Raw genomic sequence first — 22,396 nt, 5'->3', positions numbered from 1 at the left:
TCGAACTCACAAATCTTGAGACCATGACCTGAGTTGAACTCCAAGCCTAATCAACTAAGCCACTCAAGTACCCCAAGCAAGCTGCTTTCTTAAGCAGCTTGTGGTAGGTAGTATTAAGGGTTAATGGCATGTTGATTTTGCAGGAGAAAGGTGTTCAGAGTTAGCAGACTTTGAGGTTTGAGTGCACAGTCCCTAGACTACCTGCATTTCTAACATCAGCTGCAAGTTCTGGCTTTGATAATTTCCTAGGACTGACAGACATCACTGAAAGCTATTGTACTGATAATTCTGGCTTATTTTAGGGAAAGGATACACACTAAAATCAGCCAAATGAAGAGACACATCAGACAGTGTCTAGCACGACCCCAAATGCTAAGCTTTTGTTGTCCTCAGGATGAGTAAACCTCCTGACATTGATGTGTGGTAATACACAAGGACTATTGCCACCCAGGGAACCTTGCCAAGCCTCAGTGTCCAGAGTTTTTACTGGGGCTTCATTACATAGTTAGGACTGATGAAGGCACATGCAGTGGAGCTCAGTTGCTCAAGTTAGATCATACCCTGTGAATCAAATCTTCTACCTACAATTACACGCTTGATCTTTGTGATGTCGCCAGTCCCCATCCAAGACTATCAGTATGACTGGTCCCACTCTCAGATGTAATGTGGCCATCACCACCGTAAACAAAAGCATTTCTATCATGTATGACTTTGGTTACCTGCCAGAAGCTGAGAGCAATAGCCAGATGAAGGGCAAGGCTACATTCTTGGAGCAGAAGGCAACAGGCATCACTGCCTGGATTCTGAAATCAGATGTTCTAGAGTGTGTACATTCTGAAATGCAGTATGTGAACTTTCCCCTCGCTCCTGGCCACTTTTGGGCCCAGTGCTCCTCTTCTGTTCATTGGAAATCATTATCTCTGTGAAGATTAAAGAACATGTAATGGCCACATAAGATTCACACACTGGCTTTCACTACTGCTGTTTTCATCATGTCAATGATTATTTACAGTATTATTTTATTATCCTCATAATTATGGTAAATATTTCTTAGGAATGCTATTCCTACTTGAAGTAGCCAAGATATAAGTTCATAGTTTCTGGACATTTTTTCCGACTTGTTTTCTTTGTCTGACTACTCATGGGCTCTCTTTGTCTCTCAGTTTATGCATTCTTTGCTTCAGCAGGAATTCCTCCAATTTTACTGAGCTTTCCAAGATAGGAGAATGAAGAGTTTTCTTTTCTTTTTCCTGTGGATTCATTTGTTTTCAGAAATGCACTGGCGATGATTGTACAACTAAAGTAGCATAAGCATTTGTTGATGGCGTTATCTCGTTCCTTTTTAAATTCATAGCACAAAGACAGATGTGTGTGTGTGTGTGTCTGTGTGTGTGTGTAAATTCTCAGAAAGTACTCAAATTGCCTTAACTAAAGTAGAAAACCTTTTAAAAGATACTTGCTTAGGGTTGTAACCTTCTTTTAAATTGGCTGGTAATAAAATGGAAATACCACCAAATGTTGAGTATTGGAGGTCAAAACAGAAAAATAATATCGTCAACATTCTGATTTGTATGTATGGCAGATTTTATGAGAAAGATCATACTCAAGTATTCAACTTATTTTGAACACAACTTTCATTTTGTAAAGACCCTTATGACAAAAAGAGCCCCTGTAATAGGATATGCATCAGTGAAAAGTTAGGTAGAGTTTATAATTTTAAAAGTAATTACTAGAGGGGTGTCTAGGTGGCTCAGTGGATTGAGCATCCAACTCTTGATTTCAGCTCAGGTCACAATCTCACAGTTTGTGGGATCAAGCCCCATGTCAGGCTCTGCACTGACAGCTTAGGGCTTGCCTGCCATTCTCTGTCTCCCTTGCTCTCTGCCCGACCCTCCCTCCCCCACCCCCGCTCGTGCATGTGTGCGTGTACACTCTCTCTCTCAAAAGTAATAAACTTTAAAAAATATATTTAAAAAGATTAAGTAATTAGCACAGGCTTATTTATGCTTTTAAGGTTTTATTAATATAGCAGTGGTTTTCATACTAATGTTCATTCTGTCATACATGTTATTAGGCTGTTAACGGTGTAACTGAGCCTCATTGACAAAGCAATACCTGCAGAGCATGTATTGTAGACCAGGGAAGCAATCCCTGCTTTTTCTTCGTTTGCTTTAAAGAGCAGATACTGGTTGCTTATTTTTATTCTTCAGTTCTAGAATACCTTTTCCTTATTATGATTGCTTTTTGGATGTCTCCCACCCCTACAGGTGAGCTTCTCTTACAAGGTCCAGTGTTCATCAGAGAGCCCAGCAACAGCATTTTCCCTGTTGGTTCAGAGGATAAAAAAATAACTTTAAATTGTGAAGCGAAAGGCAACCCTTCACCTCATTACAGGTACAGTGGAAAGTTTGCAAATCCAAATTAAGAAATAACAATGTGGCCATTGTGATTTTGGGTTTTTTTTTTGCTTCAATATATGTATGGCATCCATAAGAAATAATACATGAAACTGCAGTTGTATGCTATGTTCAGCAGTTCTGATACATAAACATTGGATCCATACTGTATATATTTGATTCATTATTCACTTTACAATGAGATTCCTTGTTTTAAAAAAGACGTAGCAGAATATCTTAAATAAACAATGCATTTTCACTGATTTATAGTGCAATTTAATTTATAAACTCATTAGTTTACGTGCACTTGTTGGGAACATATCCATGGTGGGGATAAAATCAAATGTTTCAAAGGTAGTTAGAAGTCATAGTTTTTAAAAAAGTTACTTTTTTGGCTATTTGTACTTCTTTCTTTACCATTTTACTGACCATGTGTGTGAAGGTTCACTAAGTATAGGGGAATAAAGTACATTCTTACTAAAGTTATTTTCATTATTCTCAAAGAGAAATTATATTAGTTTAGTAGATTTTTTTTCATGTAAGAGTATGTATTTTTCAGATTACATGAATAATACTTGTTCACTGAAAACCGTCAAACATCACAGAAAGGTATAAGAGAAAAAAGTCTGAATTCCCATCCGCTTAAGATAAAAATATTAATATTTGGAGGTTGATGATGGATGATTTGGATGGGATGGGTATTTACTTTTTTTAAAAAAGCACAAGCTTAACTATTTTTACTGTTATGTGTGCTTAGGTGACCCAATTTAATGAAGAAATGAATTATTTATAAACAGCATATGCTGCTTTCATATAAGTGGCAATGAGAAAGTGCTCGAGGCACCTTGAGAACAACATGCTCTTTTGGATACTGTGAGCATTTGTCTCGAAAACTCTGTTTACAATATTAGTTTCTTGGCAAAACCTCCTCTGTAATCTGCAGAACAAGCATACTTCAGCCTGTGTTAATAAAATTCTAAGTGGTAAGAGTACTAATGCAGACCTTATAGAACTTCTATTGTTTTCTTAATCCATGTAAATAATAGAAGCCAACATTCATTGTTCAATTGGGTCAGCATCGGGTTAGAAGGTAGACCTTTGTATTTTTACATCTGGAAGTAACCTAAGTCAGTCTCTTTCAATAATATTCAAAGATATATTTATTGAGCACCTGCTGTGTACTTTCAACAGAATACACAATGATTCCAGTTACTGGTCAGAATTGACAGAGGTGTAAAAAGTTTTCTCTCTGCCTCTTCCTCACGCTGTAGAAATAAGAAAAGTATAACATAAAGTTAAAAAAATACAAGAATCTGTATTTTATGAGTTAGTTCAATTAATCAAACTTGAGCACATGTAACATCTGAAAATATTTTCTTCTTTGGGAGAAAGATGAACACATCAACTTTAATAAAAGACGTTATCCTAGAAACATTTTTTTGCCGGCATTTTCATTCATCTATTCATTTCTCCCTGAAACAGAAGATTATCCTTTTAGATATGACTGTAATATGATAAAGAATCCATATGAATGACTCATCTGTGGGCTGTTTCTCTGTTGTCAGTGAAGTTGTATTCCTAGCATTTATCTTATGAATAATTTGATGATAAATGTGTTCAGGGGAAAAAGATTTAGTCAGACAAGAGTGTTTTTCTAAATTAACAGTTTAATTGTATTTGTAAACTTTTATCAAGTAGCAAGAAGTCTTGAGGTCAGAAATCCAGAAATAGCCTGTTGTTGCGTTAATTTCTTTATATATCAGGTATTTATTGTAATGCCAGAGAGTGTCTTTAAACATACTGATGCCACGTGTAAAATGTTGATGAAGAGGTCCTGCCATTTACACAGTGCCTCTTAGGTTTTATGTTGTGGCCTGGGATGTGGTGTGTTCCAATTTAAGCAGAATCTGTACCTGAGACCAGGAGATATGCGACTTAAATTGATCCATCAGTTTTGTGTCTGATAAATGAAGAAATTTAACATGGTAGATATGGTTCTAAAATACTTGGTTTGTAGCCAGATTGAGCAGACACTTTCATTATAGCTCTAAAGATTCTCTAAAGTTAAGACTTGTAACCAGTATAAAATTCCACTTAAACTGAAAGTTTATAGTCACTAGAAGTCGAGACCTTGAAAAAAAGCATAAGGGAACCTCTTTATATTGTGAAAATACAAGGCTTTCCTGTAACAACAACTCCCCGTTATTCATGTTATCTGTGTAAGAGGTTATGCTGAAGGAATAAATGGGAGTATACAACCCTGTAGGCTGTAATTATGACCTTATCTACTTAGGCAACACCTTCAGTTATGGCCTGATTTTTTTCTCCTATCTTTTGACTTCAGTAGTCAATCATGGAATAGTTTGTAGAATTCTTTAAATATTTCAGGAGAAAATATGCTTGCTTGTTCTTATTTTTTAACTATCCTTTAGAAACTACAGATAAATGGGCAAATATGGAAAAGCACTGAAGTTGGGGATTTGCTTTTTGACATGACATCAGAGAAAGGATATATTTTTATAAGGGTTTATAAGGATAAGCAGTTAGATAGATGGATATCAAGGGGAAAATCAGTGGTTCATGTGAAATTTACAAGTTGAAGACAAATCCAACCCTGTTTCCCAAGATTTGAAATAAAGTTTAAGAGTCTGATAAAAGAATACCCTTTGAAAGCCCACAGCCTATCTTGTAGACTGGGGCAAATTTGTCTGATGAGAGATATATTCTTGGTTCTCCCATTGGGTAAAAAGAACTCTTAATTGGCCATATTAGATATCCAAAAGTTCAGAAACTCTCAAGAGAAATTACTTGTGTTAGGGTTTAATTGAGACTTTTATTCTTCTCCCCACCCCATCTCCCCACCTAAGCCCCAAAGCCTATATTTAAAGGTTAATTAGTATGTATTCTCATTGTAATTGCTGATGATGACAGAAGAGATTACCCTGAGGGAGTATTAGTAACTTTCTTAAGTGGGAGGGATTTTCCCTGACTTTTCGTAGGGTTATAAATGCCCATTATTTCACAATTTGCTCACATGGAAGACCCCAGCTAAGTCACTTCTACGGATGCCATTCAGCCTTTAAAGGAACCACATGTTTGAGACAGACGGGGGCAGAATATGTAGATACCTAATGGCGACCAGGCAGGTAAAAAGCTCAAAGAGGTGGATGTGCCTTGAGAACATATAGAGACATTGAGTAATGACTGGAAACTATCCAACATTCAGCCACAAGCCTTTTGAATGGTGACAACTGCTTCTCAGCACTAGCCAGTGATTACCATCCAGGTATCCTGGTCCAGTACAACAAAAGCTTTTCAAGAGATGTTTTAAAATTCAGGTGTTTTCTCTTTGGAATCTCTTGTAATGTAGGCCAAAGAAAATAAGTCTTAAAGTGAAATGTGGCCCACGTGGGTTTTATGTTTTCAACATTTATTCTAGCTTGAGACTTACGAGTTGTATTGTCCCATGTGGTAGCCAGTGGCCAAAAGTTGACCCGGGAGATTTAAATCAGTTACGTTAAAAATGTATTTCCTCAGTCAGAGCAGCTTTATTTCAAGTGCTGAGTAGACATGTGGGGCTAATAGTTACTGTATTGGAAGGAACCAAAGACCATTTTTATGCTTCCATAAACTTCTGTTGGATGGCTCTGCTCTAGACTGATCCTTGAATCCACAGCTTTTCTGTTTTTTTTTGTTCTCCCAAAAAGGAAGTAACCACAACCTTATTGTCTTCCAGCTCTATATAATAAGTAAACTATGTTAATAAAGTACACTGTGAACAATATTGGATATACAAGTTATATGGACTAAGTATCTTTGCAAAATATCATCTCCCCTGGCCACGGTTTCTCCCTTTTAGGTATGGTTCCCTGTATTGGAATTTACTGAAAATCAACTAAATGCATTCAGTTTAAGGTAGAAGAGGAAAATAAGAGCCACTAATTGCTGCTCACCATTTATTGAAAGAGTAAACTGTAAGGAAGAAAAATCTGAGTTTTCTTGTTGCCCATATATACACAGTCACACACACACACATATGTACACACACACCACGTATTACTGTACATGGTACCACATGTGGTAATACATATGGCTCCATATATGTACTACATTTGTATGCACTATATATGCTATATATATTCTACATGTAGAGCATGTATAATATTTTGATTGTATGCACTTTTTCCCTTACATTATCTTGTTGCCATGTAAGATCTGATGTCACTGTTATTTCACTTTTATGCTGCAAGACAAATAAGTGTTTTTGTTCCTCTAAGTTCTTTTGGCCTGGGGCACCTGGGTGGCAGCATAGCCACCAGTTGAGCATCCAACTTTGGCTCAGGTCATGATCTTGTGGTTCATGAGTTCAAGCCCCGTGTCAGGCTCTGTGCCGACAGCTCAGAGCCTGGAGCCTGCTTCAGATTCCTAGTCCCTCCTCTCCGCCCCACCCCTGCTTGTACTGTGTCTGTCTCTGTCTTTCAAAAATGAATAAACATAAAAAAAATTTTTTTTAATAAAAAATAAATTCTCTTGGCCCTTCGGGAGACAAAATCCTTTCTGCTGGATTAGTAGGCCTGATTCTCTGTGTTTATCTTCATGCTCAACAACTTTTAGCATCCCGACTTCTCCAGCTGATCAGTTCTGGTCCCCACACCTACAGTCAGCTGTATGAGCAATGACATGTTCACATGGTTGGCATGATTGCTAACCATTAAAGAGTAAAGAATATCTATAGTGCCGGAGGGAAGTGGAGGTAGACAGCATCTCTTACAGAGCATTTTAAACTTGGCTATGTTACTGCCTCTCTCATGAAGCCTTCTTAATATCCGCTGTACTGGGGTCCATGCTCCAATGATATAGTGCCCATTTTACTCCATACCTACTTGTATGATAAAACTTACCAAAATGAAATGTGTGATTGTCTTGGTAGGATGTAACCCCCTTAAAGGTGAAGACGGTTTGTTCTTCACCCTCACCTTCCAAATGCCTAGCAAATAGTGCATGCTGAATTGGAGCATGAAAAAAAAAAATAGAATGAAGTTAATGGGGGAAAACAAAGCAAATTTGGGATTAGGTCATGTTTAGGAGCCAAGAATGTCATGAAGGATCAGACGGTTAGAAGTGGTCAATAGTACATTTTAGAGCGTATTCTTAAGTGTGGATTGATTCCTTTTTTGGGCTCCATTTTAAGACACATCGCCCATGAGGTGACAAAGCTGATTGCATGGAACACAAAGCTTACTTATATCCTCCCCTTAGCAGCTGGAAAAAGAAGGCATCCTTCCTACTAGTGTCATCAAAAGTTCTGAATAGTGTCAGAAAAAAACATGACATTTAAAAACTGCTAATAGTGTGAGCAATCAATATCCAAGAAAAATGTAGAAGTTAGATGTTACAGACAGAATTATAAAGAATAATTCACATCACATTTGGTGCTGTTCTTTCTTGTGTGTTTGCAGTGGAGTGAAAAGACAGGATAACACATAAGGACCAAAGCCAGGTTAAGTCAGTTGGGCCACATTCATATTCTTAACTAAGCACTGAGGCCAAGACAAGGATTGTTCTGAGTGGTTAGGTCAAGTCATGTGAGGAGTGGCCTCTTCAAAGGGAGTAAGGGAGCACTGTTACCAGAAAAAAGCAAAAACAGGTACAGAGAAAGCCGGAATGGCAAACCTCTTTTATTATTCTTGTACCAGTAATTTTAAGGCAATCAGTGATCAATTTGAATGAGGCTATAGCTATGTAAACTAAACAGTTGCTTTTAATCCCAGTGTTTTTTTCTTAAATATGTATGTTTAAAATTTATCTATGAATGAGAAGAAATGGAAATCTATGTCATAAGACACATCTTAAAAACTTAATTTTTAAAAAACACAGCATTGCAATTTAACTCGTTTATATCTTTGGCAATTATTGCCGAAGCCTAACTAGTTATTTTTGGATAAAGTATTGAATATGCAAATTTAGACATTCATTCTTTCAAGGGCTGCAATTATTCTCATCACTTCAGTAAACATATTAACAAACATTGCATTTGAACACAAATGCATTTGCTTATTAACTTGAAAGCCACATCTAAAACCACAAATTGCTTCTGTGATTAAATTCCTAATTTTCCTGTCAGCCCCCAAATAAAGTATTGCCCGTTGATTTAACAAGTGTTTAGTGTGGGCTTATTTCCAAAACTTAGCCCCACTCCCTAAAGATTTCAGCAAATTATTTTGTTCTCTTCACTTTATGTTCCAGTCTAACGTGTGATGTTTTATTTTTTTTACCAGCTTATTGTTTGTATTTCCGTTTTCCTGACCAGATTTTGTGTGATAGCATAGCTATCCTGAAGGACATTAGCTTTGTATAAACAACTGTGAGGTGAATTGTATCCAGGGATTATTTTGAAACTACCTGATGTCAGTCAGTTTAGTTAGTTTCACTTTTTAAAGGGTGACAGTCTCCAACCTTGTTATCAGGTTCTAGTGAAAGACCCGTTTTAGGGCTTGGTGCCTGAAATTATAGTGGCAAGATATGTCTATGATTATGTTCATGATTGTTGTTCATGCCATTGAGGTTTTGTGTAAGGGTTGCCATATCATCGAATAACTAGAATGGTAAGTAAATAAGAACTAATAAGTAAGTGAAAATAAATATGCATTCCTTCCTCATCTTTGAGATGTTTGTTACTAATGTGGCTGACCACAGGGAGGGACGACTATATGGAAGTTAGTTATGGCTAAGTTACTCCACTCAGGAAACTTCTATGAGACCCTACCATGCACCAGCTATTATGGCTGATGGTGGGAATTCAGCAGTGATTGAAACACTCATCAGGCATTGGAGGTCATGCTTTCAAAAGCACCTTTCAACTCTGAAAGTGTAGGCTTTTTGTACTGACTTAACTTCTTACATAAATTCATGTTTGCATGCACACACGCACACTCTTACACAGTTTGTTCTTTGTATTGGAAGGCAGTGATTCTTGTACCCTCAGTCACTGATGTTTTAGCATGTTTTCCAGAAGTAACAATTATAGTTTTCCTCATGAAAAAGCAGTAACTGCCAGTTGTAATAGCCCCTGTGTCAGGTACCTTTTGCTGTTATAGTCAAAATTCAAAACCTGTTGGCTCAACGGCATGCATGATGTTTTAAAGAAATTGTATTCAAAAAACGTTTACAGGGAAATTTGCCATAGACTCCCACCATTCTATTGTACAGGCTTGGCCCAACCTCCTTATCCCCACCTGCCCAGTGTTTCTCCAGTGAGGACATAACCAGCGCCCTGTTGTGTAGACAATGCAGACATGATTTTAGAAGTTGATAGATCAAATTCATGTTGTCTCAGGCTAGCAGAGTGCACAGCCCAGAACTTCTCATTCCAGCCCTCAGCTTCTACTCATTGGCCCAGAAAAAAATTCACAGATAACCTCCACACAAAGAAATGCAAGGGGATGAGAGCTCATTGCGTGAGAATGAGTAGATTTGTGAAATATGAATATTAGACCATTTCTCACTTGTGGATTCTAAAAGCAAATCCTAATTTGTGTAGAATGAGCATTTGAACACTGGAGGCTGGCAATGAACTTATAAGATCATTCAAGAGTGTTACAACATTATGATTATACAAAGGTGCTTAATCTTGTGACATTTACCACTGAGCTAAATCTACAAGGTTAGTCTGTTTCTAGAGCACAATGTAAATGTTGTATGATTGAAATACTGGTATATGCAACCCCAAGAGCCACTGGGCTGTCTTTTCTTGCTCCAGATCACTGCATTAAGCCTTTTGGAATGGAATTTGGGTGCGCAAATGTTACTTTTATGAATTTTAAAGCAATTTTGATATTTCAGAAAGACTTTATTCTGAAACTTTAGAGTTTCTCATGAACTTCACACTTTATTCTTAAAAGTGGACATCTGCACCTTTTACAAATAATTATGTATGTGCAAAACTAAAAGACAGTATCTGCCTCTAAAAACTTCCCAAATTCATGGCCTCAATGTGCCACTCACCTGTCACACTTTATTACTATGTGTTGTTCTTGAACTCTAAGCAGTTGATTACAATTTACTGCAAAGAAAATTAGTCTAATTTGTAGATTTATTGGACACATACTTTGTAAAAGGAGTAAGTGTGTGTATGCCTTCAGTTTTCTTGAAGGTTTCTTATGCAGAAGAAAGTATCAGAAATATTTAGAAATCAGGCTTAAATATGAATATTTTGCATTGGGAACTTAAGTACACTATTTTCTCAGGATGTGATAATTTTTTGGAATTTCAGTCCCAGAGATTCCTTACACATTTCAGAGTTTAAATAAATACAGACCTTTTTAATTCACATACTTTCAGTAAGAGGAAAAATAATCAGTGTTTAACAAGATAACTGAGGACTTTTATATCATCTGGGGATGAAGTCCATTTAATAATAAATAGTGTTAAGAAGGAGGGAAATAATTGTATCACTTTGTTAAAAGAAAATTAACATTCTTTTGGGTATGTCTTAGCTCTGAAGAGTTTGGTGAAGCAAAGCACTTACTTTTGGCATAGCGGAAACATATTTAAAAGGGAGTAGATTTTGCCTTTTCACATAATGCAATAATCTAGGCATTCAGTCTATGTGATGAAGATCGAGCTAAAGAAAGTACGAAATATTTATGCATGAAAAAATCTTTTCCATTTTAGTTGTTTAGTCAAAGCTTTGGGAAGATAGCTTTCAGATCTTAGACACTTACTGATATAAAGTATTTTCCTACATACTTTATGATATCTTAAATCTTTCCAGCTACTAAGTAGGCAAGAAGAATTGCTTTTCCATATTTTTATTTATCTTTTCAATTTTCCACATAGCCACTGTACCTTTATTATTCATCAGCTAAACACAAAAACACAATTTTCAAATTAAGCCTTCAGACATGTTTAGTCAGACCATAAAGATTCTAACTCTAGAGCTAAAATCCTCTTTTCCCCCAACAAACTGTATTTTCTGGGTAACAAAAATACAAGTACCCTTTGTCATGAGAGTCTGTCGTTCAAAAGTGTATGAAATTAACTACATCTTTTCTGATTTGAGTTTAGAGTTTTTCCCAATGCAAGCATTAAGATGCTCAGAAGCTTACAAACCATTCATTGCTTAAAAATTCAACCCACCACATGGGGCATCTGGGTGGCTCAGTTGGTTAAGCATCCAACTTCAGCTCAGGTCATGATGTCACGGCTCATAAGTTCAAACCCCACGTTGGGCTCTGTGCTGACAGCTCAGAGCCTGGAGCCTGCTTCCGATTCTGTGTCATCTTCTCTCTGCCCCTCCCCCACTCACACTTTGTCTCTCTCTCCTTCAAAAATAAGTAAAAATTAAAAAGAATTTCAACCCACCCACTTGTGATTTACTGTCATATTTATTCTCTGAAAGTCAAACCCAGCATGTGTAGGACTGTGTCTTCCATGTGGTTTGTCTGCATTTGTACCTGCCTGGAAACCATTGAAATGTGGGACTAAACTTATACATTTGTTCATTTCCTATGGCTTCCATCATTAAAACTTTATTAGGTATTATTCAGATATAGAAAATGATATAAACACATAATCTAGTGTAATGATGAACATCCATAAAACCACTACTCAACTTAAGAAATAAAGACAGGGGCATGTAGGTGGCTCAGTTGGCTAAACATTAGCTTCCATTCAGGTCATGATCTCATGGTTTGTGAGTTCAAGACCCACGTTGGGCTTTGCTGTCATCATGGAGCCTGATTCAGATCTTCTGTCCCCTCTCTTTCTACCTCTTTCCTGATCTCTCTCAAAAATAAATAAACATTTAAAAAAAGAGAAAGAAAACCAAAAACCTAAATTTCCTCGTATTGCCCCCAAACATACCCCACTTTCTTTCCATGAGAGCTTTAAAATACCTTAAAGTGGAGGTTTTTCATTTTCACGTTTTAAAATATGTTTAGTTCATTGATACTACTTTATATGTTTTAAAACTTTAAATAAATGGTATCAAACTGTATTTTGTGTACTTTCATTCGTGATAATATTCACATTTCATGTCTTTATTTGTTTTCAGAGCACATAATATGTCCAAGTTAAATATTTTATGTACTAATATAACAATTTTTAGATGACACATGACATGAGTAAAGAACTCTGAGCTGGAATTCAAAAATGAGTACTACTTCTGGTCCAGTAATGAGTTATTTGGGAACAGCTGACATCTCAACTTTTTTATTGAAATCCTCATCTATAAAATGAGTATTAGATTACCCACATTCTCAGTTACAATGAGCAACTGAGATGATTGTTGTTATAATATACAAAAATTGATAGAATTGATAGTATAATTTTACTGTAACAATTAAGTCTTCCAGGAGGAAGACGGCTTAATTTATACAACAGATGTGTTCTTGAGACTGTGGGTTATTTCTGAGTTTTTCAAGGTGAAATCGACTTTGATGTGTCAAGTATTCTCCTCTTTTAAAAACTGTTTTTTCTGTTTAAAAACTCGTGTTTAAAAACCAGCATCTTTTTTCCTTTCTTATTTTGGCTTCCTATTGATAAATATGGCTCTGGGGTTAATGCCTTTACTGTTGCGGACCCCCTTGGTGGCATTTAGGGTCTTTTACTGCAGTGTGCCATTTAGGAAATAGCATTGTGATGGCTGAGAGGAGTGGAGAGTGCCTCAGGGATAGGTATTTACCCAGACAAATTGAAATGGATAGTTGAGCACTTATCCAGTTAATTTATTAAATGTGCTCAGTCGGTCTGAATAAATCAAAAGAAGTGTGCTCTTTCCCCCCTTCATTGGCAGCATGAGATTGGCCTGAAGTACATGAGATAATTACCTCAACTTTCTACTTCCTATTTGCCTATGCAGACCCAGCCTAAATTTTCCCCCCAGTGAACAGATCATTCTTACCTCTTCAGAAAATCTTGAAAAATCCTTAACTTCTAGAGGCTATTCTGTTATGCTTTCTACTATACTTTAACCGTTTGTTTCCGCTAAATAGCTGGGCCATGCTTCAATTCAGGTATGCCACCATGGAATAATATATTTATCGTCCTCATTTATGAAAGGTGATGTTTAAAGTAGATTTTATAATGTGGATTTTTTAAAAATTTAAAAAATTAAATTAAGAGGGGTAAGAGGGGAAAAATCTTGATATTTGTTTTACAGATGGCAGCTGAATGGAAGTGATATTAATCCGAGTATGGAATATCGCTATAAGTTGAACGGAGGAAATCTTGTCGTTATTAACCCAAACAGAAACTGGGATACGGGAAGTTACCAGTGTTTTGCGACAAATTCACTTGGGACAATTGTCAGCAGAGAAGCTAAACTCCAGTTTGCATGTAAGTTTACATTTGCAACATCTAGCAAACCCAATATTTTAAAATATTTAACTGAGTTTGTGTGGTCATTTTGGATTTCAGAAACAATACGTGGATTTTATTAATTGGATAAATAGGTTGAGGAGACAATTCAGTATGATCTTTTGGATCTCTATGTACTGTACAAATCAGAGCTTAAAATGCGTGGGGGTGTGTTTTCCATTTTGCTGTTTTTGTAAGGATTCTGTTTAGGAATGGAAAAAAGAATCCAGTTAAGAATATGTTCATCGAGTAGCTACTCTGTCTGCTACTGCGTTTGAACTGAAAAGAAAATGAAGGAATTGTCAGACATGATCCTCGCTCTGGGAGAACATTGAAATTAGAGAAATTAGAGAATTATGTCTGAGAGATTTGAAAAGATTTAAGGAACCAAGACAATGAGAAGAAAAAGAATCTTATTGACCTCCCTTGTGGTTTTGCCCAGCTCACAGTGACCTTCAGGGCAACCCTCACTGAGGCAGGGCTCTGGAGGCCAGCTTTGTACCGTGTTAATTGGACCTGGGTGAACTTGTGGCCCAACCTGAGAAAAATCACAGCCTTTCTCCAGGGAATTCTGAATTGGGACCAGAGATCTCATTTAGTTTTTATCTTCCTGATAATATCTTGTGACTACTTTCTACTTTTTGCTTCTTTTAGTTTCTGTTCCTTTGCTTTAGCTGTATATTTTGTATGTAATGCATCTTAGGGTTACCTTGGTTGTAAGGTTTCTCTTAGTTCTTTACATATACCTCAGTAATTCTGAAATTGGAATGCATGTGTTCTTATAATGTGGTAGTATTGTCTCCCCACAGCCACAAGCCATTAAGAAATTGATGATGTGTCATTTAATGCATGGCTTATTCTGCAGCTTTCTGTTCTTTATAATGACAATGGTTGGTTTTGCTCCTGATACTATATTCTGCATGCTCTGTTTGCATACTTACTTGCTCTTTCCATTGTTTTCACTTTGTTATCTTCGATGAACAGTGTTTCTGGCTCTCTGATTTAAAGCTGTACCTTCCTGAGTACTTTGAAAGCTAGATTTTATATCATACAAATTTAAGTTTGCCTTGAAGTTTACCAATTAGTATTGTATATGTTCTTTTAATAGCCAGAATTTTAAATCTAAATTGTTTTTTCAGAGTTACTCCATTTTAAACAATAAGTTTCGTTCCTTTTTTCCCTTACTGTATATTTTGCTGTCCTGGTGATTTCTGTGGTTATTGATTTAAATTGTTGTTCTGCCGTTTTCATAGAGGGGTGTGTGTGTGTGTGTGTGTGTGTGTGTGTACACATACAGGGCAAGCATATATATTAGGCACTATGTATATATGCATGTATGTGTGTATATACTAAGTATACATATAATATTTTTCTCATGAATGATTTAATATGTGCATATTGTCTTTAACCAGAATTTTGCCAGAATCTATGAGGTATCAGTGTTTTTACCTAGTTTCAGTGCCTGCCATGAGACCTCTTCCCATTCTTGCATTTTTATTTTTTTAGTATCTCCATTTTTAAATATTTACTATTTAATAACTCACGTTTAAAAACGGAACTATGTATCATCATATTTTAAAATTTATTTTGAGAGTGCACGCATGTGTGAGGGGCAGAAAGAGAGGGAAAGAAAGCATCCCAAGCGGGCTCCGTGCTATCAGCATAGAGCCTGATGCAGGGTGAACTGTGAGATCATGACCTGATTTGCAATCAAGAGTCTGATGCATCACCAGGTGAGCCTCCCAGCTGCCCCTGTTTCATCGTATTACATTTTAAAGAATGTCATTATATTGACTTGAGTATGCAGATACCTTCTGGTTAGTACAAAGGTTGAATCCCCAAACTGCCAAAGAATTCCCATATGGTGTCCTATTGTCTTATGGAGTTAGTGTTGCTGAACACAAGTCTGAGATCAGACTCACTTCCGTTTCTTGGGAGCTCACCACCACTTCCTTTTTTGTTGCTTTTTTGTCTCACTTGGTTGCATATGTGATAATTTTTCTTCATCCCTTTAGTTAAAAACATGCATATTTCTAGCATACAGCAACATTTAGCTCTTTTTAAAATTACTTTGCTTAGAATTTGAGTTATTATTATAATTGCATGTTTTGTACACAGTTTAGGAAATTTTCCTTCTTTTATATCTTTTAGTTTTATGTTTGATTTACTCATATTTAAAAGGCACTGATACTCTGTATACTGGATTTTTTTTGTCCTATTTTTTGAAATACGTTTTACCTCAGGCTGTTCTTTCCTTTGAATTTCTGTTCGTCATTCGATGAGGCCACATCTATTTGTTTGTATTCTTTTGAGGATATAGTCAGTTTTCTGAAATGCTCTTTTGGATCTACAGGCAGTGTTTGTTCCCACTTCCATTTGGTGTTTTCATTTTTATGCTTAATATTTTAAATATGCTCTAAAGCAAATTTTATCCAAACTCTGTTTTTATCAACAGATGCTATCAGTGGATTACCCTGACTCTGTTTGCTTTGCTACATGCAGAGGTCAGATTCTTTGCTCTGATCTATAGCAGAATGTACAATTCCCAGTCTAATTCCCTATTTCTAGGAGTCTTTCACCAAATATATTGTTCCCTTTATGCAGTGATATTTTTCTATTACAGATTTTTTAAAGATTTTTTTTCAGTCTATCCTTCATAGAGAGTATGGCTTTTTTGGAAATACTTCTGAAATTATATCATGCCTCTTCTAGTCTCCCTGTCCAGTACTTAACAGGCCAAGTGGGATAAAGTTGTTAAGTCTAGGATTTTATTTACCCTACTTACAAGCTAATAAGTTAGCCTGCTGCTGTTTCACTGATGGTAGCAGAAGACACGATATTCCTGGATCAGTGACAGAGGCCTTTATTACTCACAGCTCAGCAAGCAACATGCTTCCTTACCCTCAAGTCCCACAGAGGTGTTAAGCTGTGGCTGGAAAGATGCTGCACACACAGCTGAGGAACACTGGGCTTAGAGACCCTGCCTCTCTTATAGCAAGCAGTAAGCAAACTGCTTTTAATCCTAGAGAAAGCCATTACCTTATCCTTCCAGGCTGCTCTCTGCAGACACATCCTGAGAAAGACCTTTCAGCCTTGGCACACCCGGCAAAAACTTGCAGAGAAGCTAACAGCACATGGTTGATTGCCTCTCCCAAAAAGGGTTGTCAGTTTTTTGTTTGTTTGCTACGATCCTTGAGTTTTTCACTTGGGTGCACCCTATCAGGATACATGTGGTAACAGCCTCACATACATTCTTGTTCTGGTGCTTGTCATGAGTTGCTTAGCAGTGCTGGTGTACAGGGAGTCTTTGGTTTGCTTTGGTTTTGCAGTTTGAGGAGGGGACGGTTCATAAGTGTCTTTTGGAAATAGACAAGAAGGAATTTTGGGTATTCTTTGCCTAATGCCATGTTAGATTGGAAATGTAAAAGGTGCATTTTTAAAATGATATAGTTGAGATATAACTGGTATCTTCTGGTAAAGAGACCAAAGACAGTGGAAAAAACAGTGGAAAATATTTGCTAGATCAGAGATTTCAAACCACCAGTTTTAAAAAAGCCTCGCTTTGACTTGGTAGCCTTGAAAGGATGTGATGCATTAACCGAAGATGGAATTAGGATCAAGACCCTTGTATTAGTAAGATGCTCATGACTTCAGGGCATTTTGACTGTCTTTGCTGTAGACAAATGGATGGTAACTGGGTTGTCACTGAGAAACATCCTAATTGTTCACTATATGTCTCCTCTCTTGATTATGTTTGCATGGTTAGTGATACTTTTTGTTTGTATTAGTTATGGAGAAAGTATTTAAAATGTGCTTCATGGATAAATGAATATATGAAAGGATAGTCAATGCACCACTTTTAACACTGGAGAAAATGCAAGGAAATGTTATCTTAATTTTCAAGTTGCTTGGAAATCGTGTTTGTAATAAAATGAAAATGAAAAAGGTCATTCTTAATTTAAGAGGTCTCCTTTTTGTAGCCATTCTTAACCCTTTCCAGTAGCTTATTTGTGGAATAGTAAAAAAACTTCTGTGGAAGGGAAAATTTTTTTAAATGATGCAGTGTTTGAGTTATAGATTTCTCAGTTATTTGCTATTATGTGACATGTGTATAATCTTTGATACGTGTTTAATATATTTGAACATTTTTTCCAGATTCTTAATTCCAACCACAGCAGTTTAGGATAGCAACCCCAAACCCCCAAATATCTTTGCTTCATTAATACTCAGTTTTATTTGTCTTATTCCTGAATTTCTTATATTTCTTTATTACAATGTTTTTATTTTGGTCATTTTGTGGTGCATTATATTTTAATCATGAATTATGTTAGACACGCAAATAGTAGGGAGAAATTGGAAAGAATTTCAGTGTAGCCACCAGTTAAGATTTAAAGCATTTGAAGTTCAATTAAACCTACCTGCTAACTCACCCTGCTGACATTTCCTTCACTGGCTGCTCCTCTCAATAGTGATTCACTGCTGTAAATTAAGTGTGGTTTTTATCCTTAGAATGCACATTGGTTTTTCTAAGCAATTTACACAGGCTAAATTGTTGTACCTTTTTAATCTTTTAAACTTTTATATAGTGGCACCATACAGTATGCGTACATCTGCAACATTTTTGTCCCCTCAGCATTAGGTTTTGAGTGTCTGCTGCTCTATATCCTTGCCAGTGCTTGTTATTGGTCTGTTTTTTAATTTGTGCAAATCGGATGAATATAAAATTGCGTTTCACTATGGTTTAATTTGCATTTCTGTGATTACAATGACGTTAAACTCCTTTTCTATATTTGGTTGATGTAGATTTTTTTCTTTTTACTGTATGATAGCCTTTTTTTTTTTTTTTTTACAGTTCTTTGTATACTTTGGATTGATCATCTTTTTAGTGGCTAGTTGTTTTTTTCCTTGAGTCTGTCAAATGATGAACAGATGTTCTTACTTTTGAATTAAGGTATCCGTCTCTTTATAACCTGTGTTCTTTTACGAGTTGTTTAAAAATTTTTGTCCCTCATCCTTAAATGGTAAAGACATTCTTCTAAAGGTACTTATAAATGTTTAATGTTATGCTCTTTACATTAAGTATTTAATTATCTGGAATTGATTTTGTATATCATAGGAGGTGTAAGTACCCATTTATATTATTCCAATATGGGAAATCAACTTTAGCAGCCCAATTGATCGAAGAGTCCATTCTTAACCAACCCAAGTGCAACGTGTGGTCATTGTTTCTGGCTTCTTTGCGCTTTGTGTTTGGAGAATCGTATTATCGGCAAATAATGAGAATTTTTGTTGCCTTATCAACACTGCTCTTTCTCTAAGAGCCTAATAGAGTGTTAAATTAATAGTTTGATGGTAGATATTCCTATCTTGATCCTGATTTTATTTATTTACTTTTTTAATGTTTATTTTTGAGAGAGAGAGACACAGAGAGATAGAGAGAGACAGAGAATGAGAGGGGGAAGGGCAGAATGGGAGACACAGAATCCAAAGCAGGCTCCAGGCTCTGAGCTGTCTGCACAGAGCCTGATACAGAGCTCAAACTCACGAACCATGAGATCATGACCTGAACCGAATTCGGATACTAACGGACTGAACCACCCACGTGCCCCTTGATACTGATTTTAAAGAGAATAAATTAAGAGTAACATTGCATCATTTGATAGGACATTTTCTATGGATTTTGTAAATACTAATGCAGATCCTTTTCAGGTTAGTTTTTATTATGAATGTTTTATTCTTTTAAGAGCTTTTCCTACTTTTACTGAGATACTCCTTTTGTTTTTCTCCTTTAAACTATTAATGTAGTGAATATTTTTTAATATTAAACTACTATTCCTGGGTTAGTTTCCTCTTGGCTTTTATGTAAGTTTTTTAAATACATGGATGCAAGTGGGTATTTGCCAACATTTTATTTTGCATTTTTACATATATATTCATATAGGAGATTTTCTTTTTATTTTCTCTTATACTGTCCTTTCTTTGGCTTTAGTATCAAAGTTATGTGCATCTCTAAAAATGAGCTGGAGAATATTTCTTATTTTTATATTCCCTAGAAGAATGTAAGAAAAATTGGAATTATATATTCCTTGAATAAGAAGTAGAACTTACAGGGGTGCCTGGGTGGCTCAGTCAGTTAAGCTTCCTACTTGGGCTAAGGTCATGATTCACACTTGGTGAGTTCAAGCCCTGTGTTGGGCTCTGTGCTGACAGCTTGGAGCCTGAAGCCTGCTTTGGATTCTGTGCTTCCTTCTCTCTCTGCTCCTCCCCCACTTGCACTCTGTCTGTCTCAAAAATAAATGAACATTTAAGACAAATTTAAGAAAAAAAGAAGTAGAACCTACAAATAACAACTGGGCTTGGAGTTTCATTGAGGAAAAAAATTTTTGAATGCTTATTTTTTTTTGAATGCTTATTTTTTTTATATTTTTTTAAATTTTTTTGAGAGAGAGAGAGCAGGAGAGGAGTGGAGGGAGAGAGAGAGAGAGAGAGAGAGAGAGAACCCTAAGCAGCTTCTGCTCTGTGGATGTGGAACCTGAGGCAGAGCTCAATCCCACCAACAATGAGATTATGACCTAAACCAAAATCAACAGCCAGAAGCTTAACTAACTGAGCCACCTAGATACCCCGAGGAAATATTTTAACTATTAATTGAATCTCTTGAATAGTTACAGGAGTAATCATATTATCTTTTTCTTTATGGAAAGTTGTGGCTTCACTAGGAATTTCCTCCATATTTTTATATTTTCTAGTGCATTGGCAAAAAGTTATTTCAAAACCTTTCCTTTTATTATTATCATTCTTTGTATGTACACTCCCTGTTTCATTCTAAGTATTATTTTACTCCTCTTTTTAATAAAACTTGTCAGAACTTGGCATTATGTTCACTTTTGAATCTTTATATGTCATTCATTTTATTTTTATTGTTCTTTCCAACTTCTTAGATTATTTTATTGTTCTTTTTTACATCACTTAATTTATATGGTTAACTTATTACTTTCTTACCATTCTTCTGTTCTCATATAAATATGTATGGCTTTAAATTTTCCTGACATCAGTTTTAACTGCAAACCAGAGTTTGACATAATAGCATATTTATTATGTTCACTTCTATAACTGTTATAATTTCATTATGATGAATGAAATTTCTCTTGGATCTGTGAGTTACCAGATTTGTGTTTTTGAACTTCCAAACATATCGAGTTTTTCTAGTCACCTTTTCTTACTTGTTTCTAACCTAGTGTCCCATAGATCAGAGCAGTGTTCTCCATATGTTCAGTGGGTTAAACTTGTTAATTTTGTTGCTGAAATTATATTATCTCATTACTGATGCTTTAGCTAAACAATCAGTTTCTCTCATATGATAGTGGATTTCACAGTTTATCCTAGTATTTCTGTATTTTTGCTTTGTATATTTAGTGATTTCTTGATGCATAAAAATTTATAATCGGAATATTTTTGGTCCACATGAGGTAACCAACTATCTTTTATTAATTACTTGCCTTAGAATTTAGGTGTTCATATGCTAATATTGCTTTCTAATTCATTCTGCGTTTTTTGTGTGTACTTCGCATATGGATTGGTTGAGAATCTCTTCCCCACTCAATAACATTGGAAGTTATACACCTTATTTATTTTCTTCTAGTAATTGCCCTAGAAATTTCAGTATGCATGTTTAACAAAGTCTAAAGTTAATTCAATATTTCTAACAATAGAGTATTTTGCAGTACTTTAAACTATATTGTCCTCCAAAATGCTGAAATATTGTTGACAAATATTTTTTGTTGAAATTTTTAATGTCATCAATTAGACATTACTGATACAGTTCCTTTGATTTTCCAGGGTTTTTTAAATGTCAGAAACAACATAAGCATGTATAAACCTGTATGTACTTTTTTATTTGTGTCTGGTTTTAAGGAAAACTTCTGGGGGACCTGTGGCTATGTGCTGACAGCTCAGAGCCTGGAGCCTGCTTCAGATTCTGTTGTCTCCCTCTTTTGCTGCCCCTCCCCCACTTGTTCTCTCTCTCTCTCTCTCTCTCTCTCTCTCTCTCAAAAATAAATAACCATTAAAAAAATTAAGGAAAATTCAGGCTTCTGCACATTTCCTCTTTATGTCTCCTTTCCTAGAGGAAACTACTTTCAGTTTACTTTTAAGCATTGTTTGACCATCAGCTCTGAACTGATGCCCTAATACTCTCAGAGCACCACCTTGCCAACCACAGCAATGTGAGATTGCCTTTGCATAAGGTTTGTGAAATCCAGCATTTTAAAGTCATAACTCTTATAAAAGCACAAAATTAAAAATGGGGAAATCGACATTACATCCCACCTACTGTACTTTGACTAGAGAGAGTTTCAAAAGAGCATAAGCCTGTCAGTTTTCTGGCCCAGCCATCATCCAAACCTCCAAGGTAAGTAAACACTTCACCTGCCTTTGTTTGAAGCTGGGGCAGGGGTTGGGGGGGGGGGAACTGAGAAAAAGCCAGTTGCCAATTAATATTTTCATATGCATTGTCTTAGGGCATATTATCAAAGGATTTTATTAGATCAAAATTTGAGACAGGTCACTCTTCAGTGTTTACATGATGATGACTTTGCAAATAATGTTTAGAGCTGAGATTCGTAGCAAAGTATAATTACTAA

At 36.0% G+C, this 22,396-nt stretch overlaps 1 protein-coding gene across 1 annotated transcript in view; it reads left to right on the top strand.

Annotated features, from left to right (window-relative positions):
• The window catches only part of CNTN3 (contactin 3), a 249,938-nt gene that overhangs the window by 25,746 nt on the left and 201,796 nt on the right, over positions 1-22,396 (top strand). The window contains exons 2-3 of the mRNA XM_049640891.1: positions 2,268-2,394; positions 13,558-13,733. Of these exons, the coding sequence (XP_049496848.1) occupies positions 2,268-2,394; positions 13,558-13,733 (303 nt within the window). The remainder of the gene's footprint in view (positions 1-2,267; positions 2,395-13,557; positions 13,734-22,396) is intronic.

This window comes from Panthera uncia, chromosome A2, assembly GCF_023721935.1.
Source record: "Panthera uncia isolate 11264 chromosome A2, Puncia_PCG_1.0, whole genome shotgun sequence".
NCBI classification, from domain to species: domain Eukaryota; kingdom Metazoa; phylum Chordata; class Mammalia; order Carnivora; family Felidae; genus Panthera; species Panthera uncia.
The sequence above is the reverse complement of the archived record's forward strand: the minus strand, read 5'-3'. Positions and strand labels throughout refer to the sequence as shown.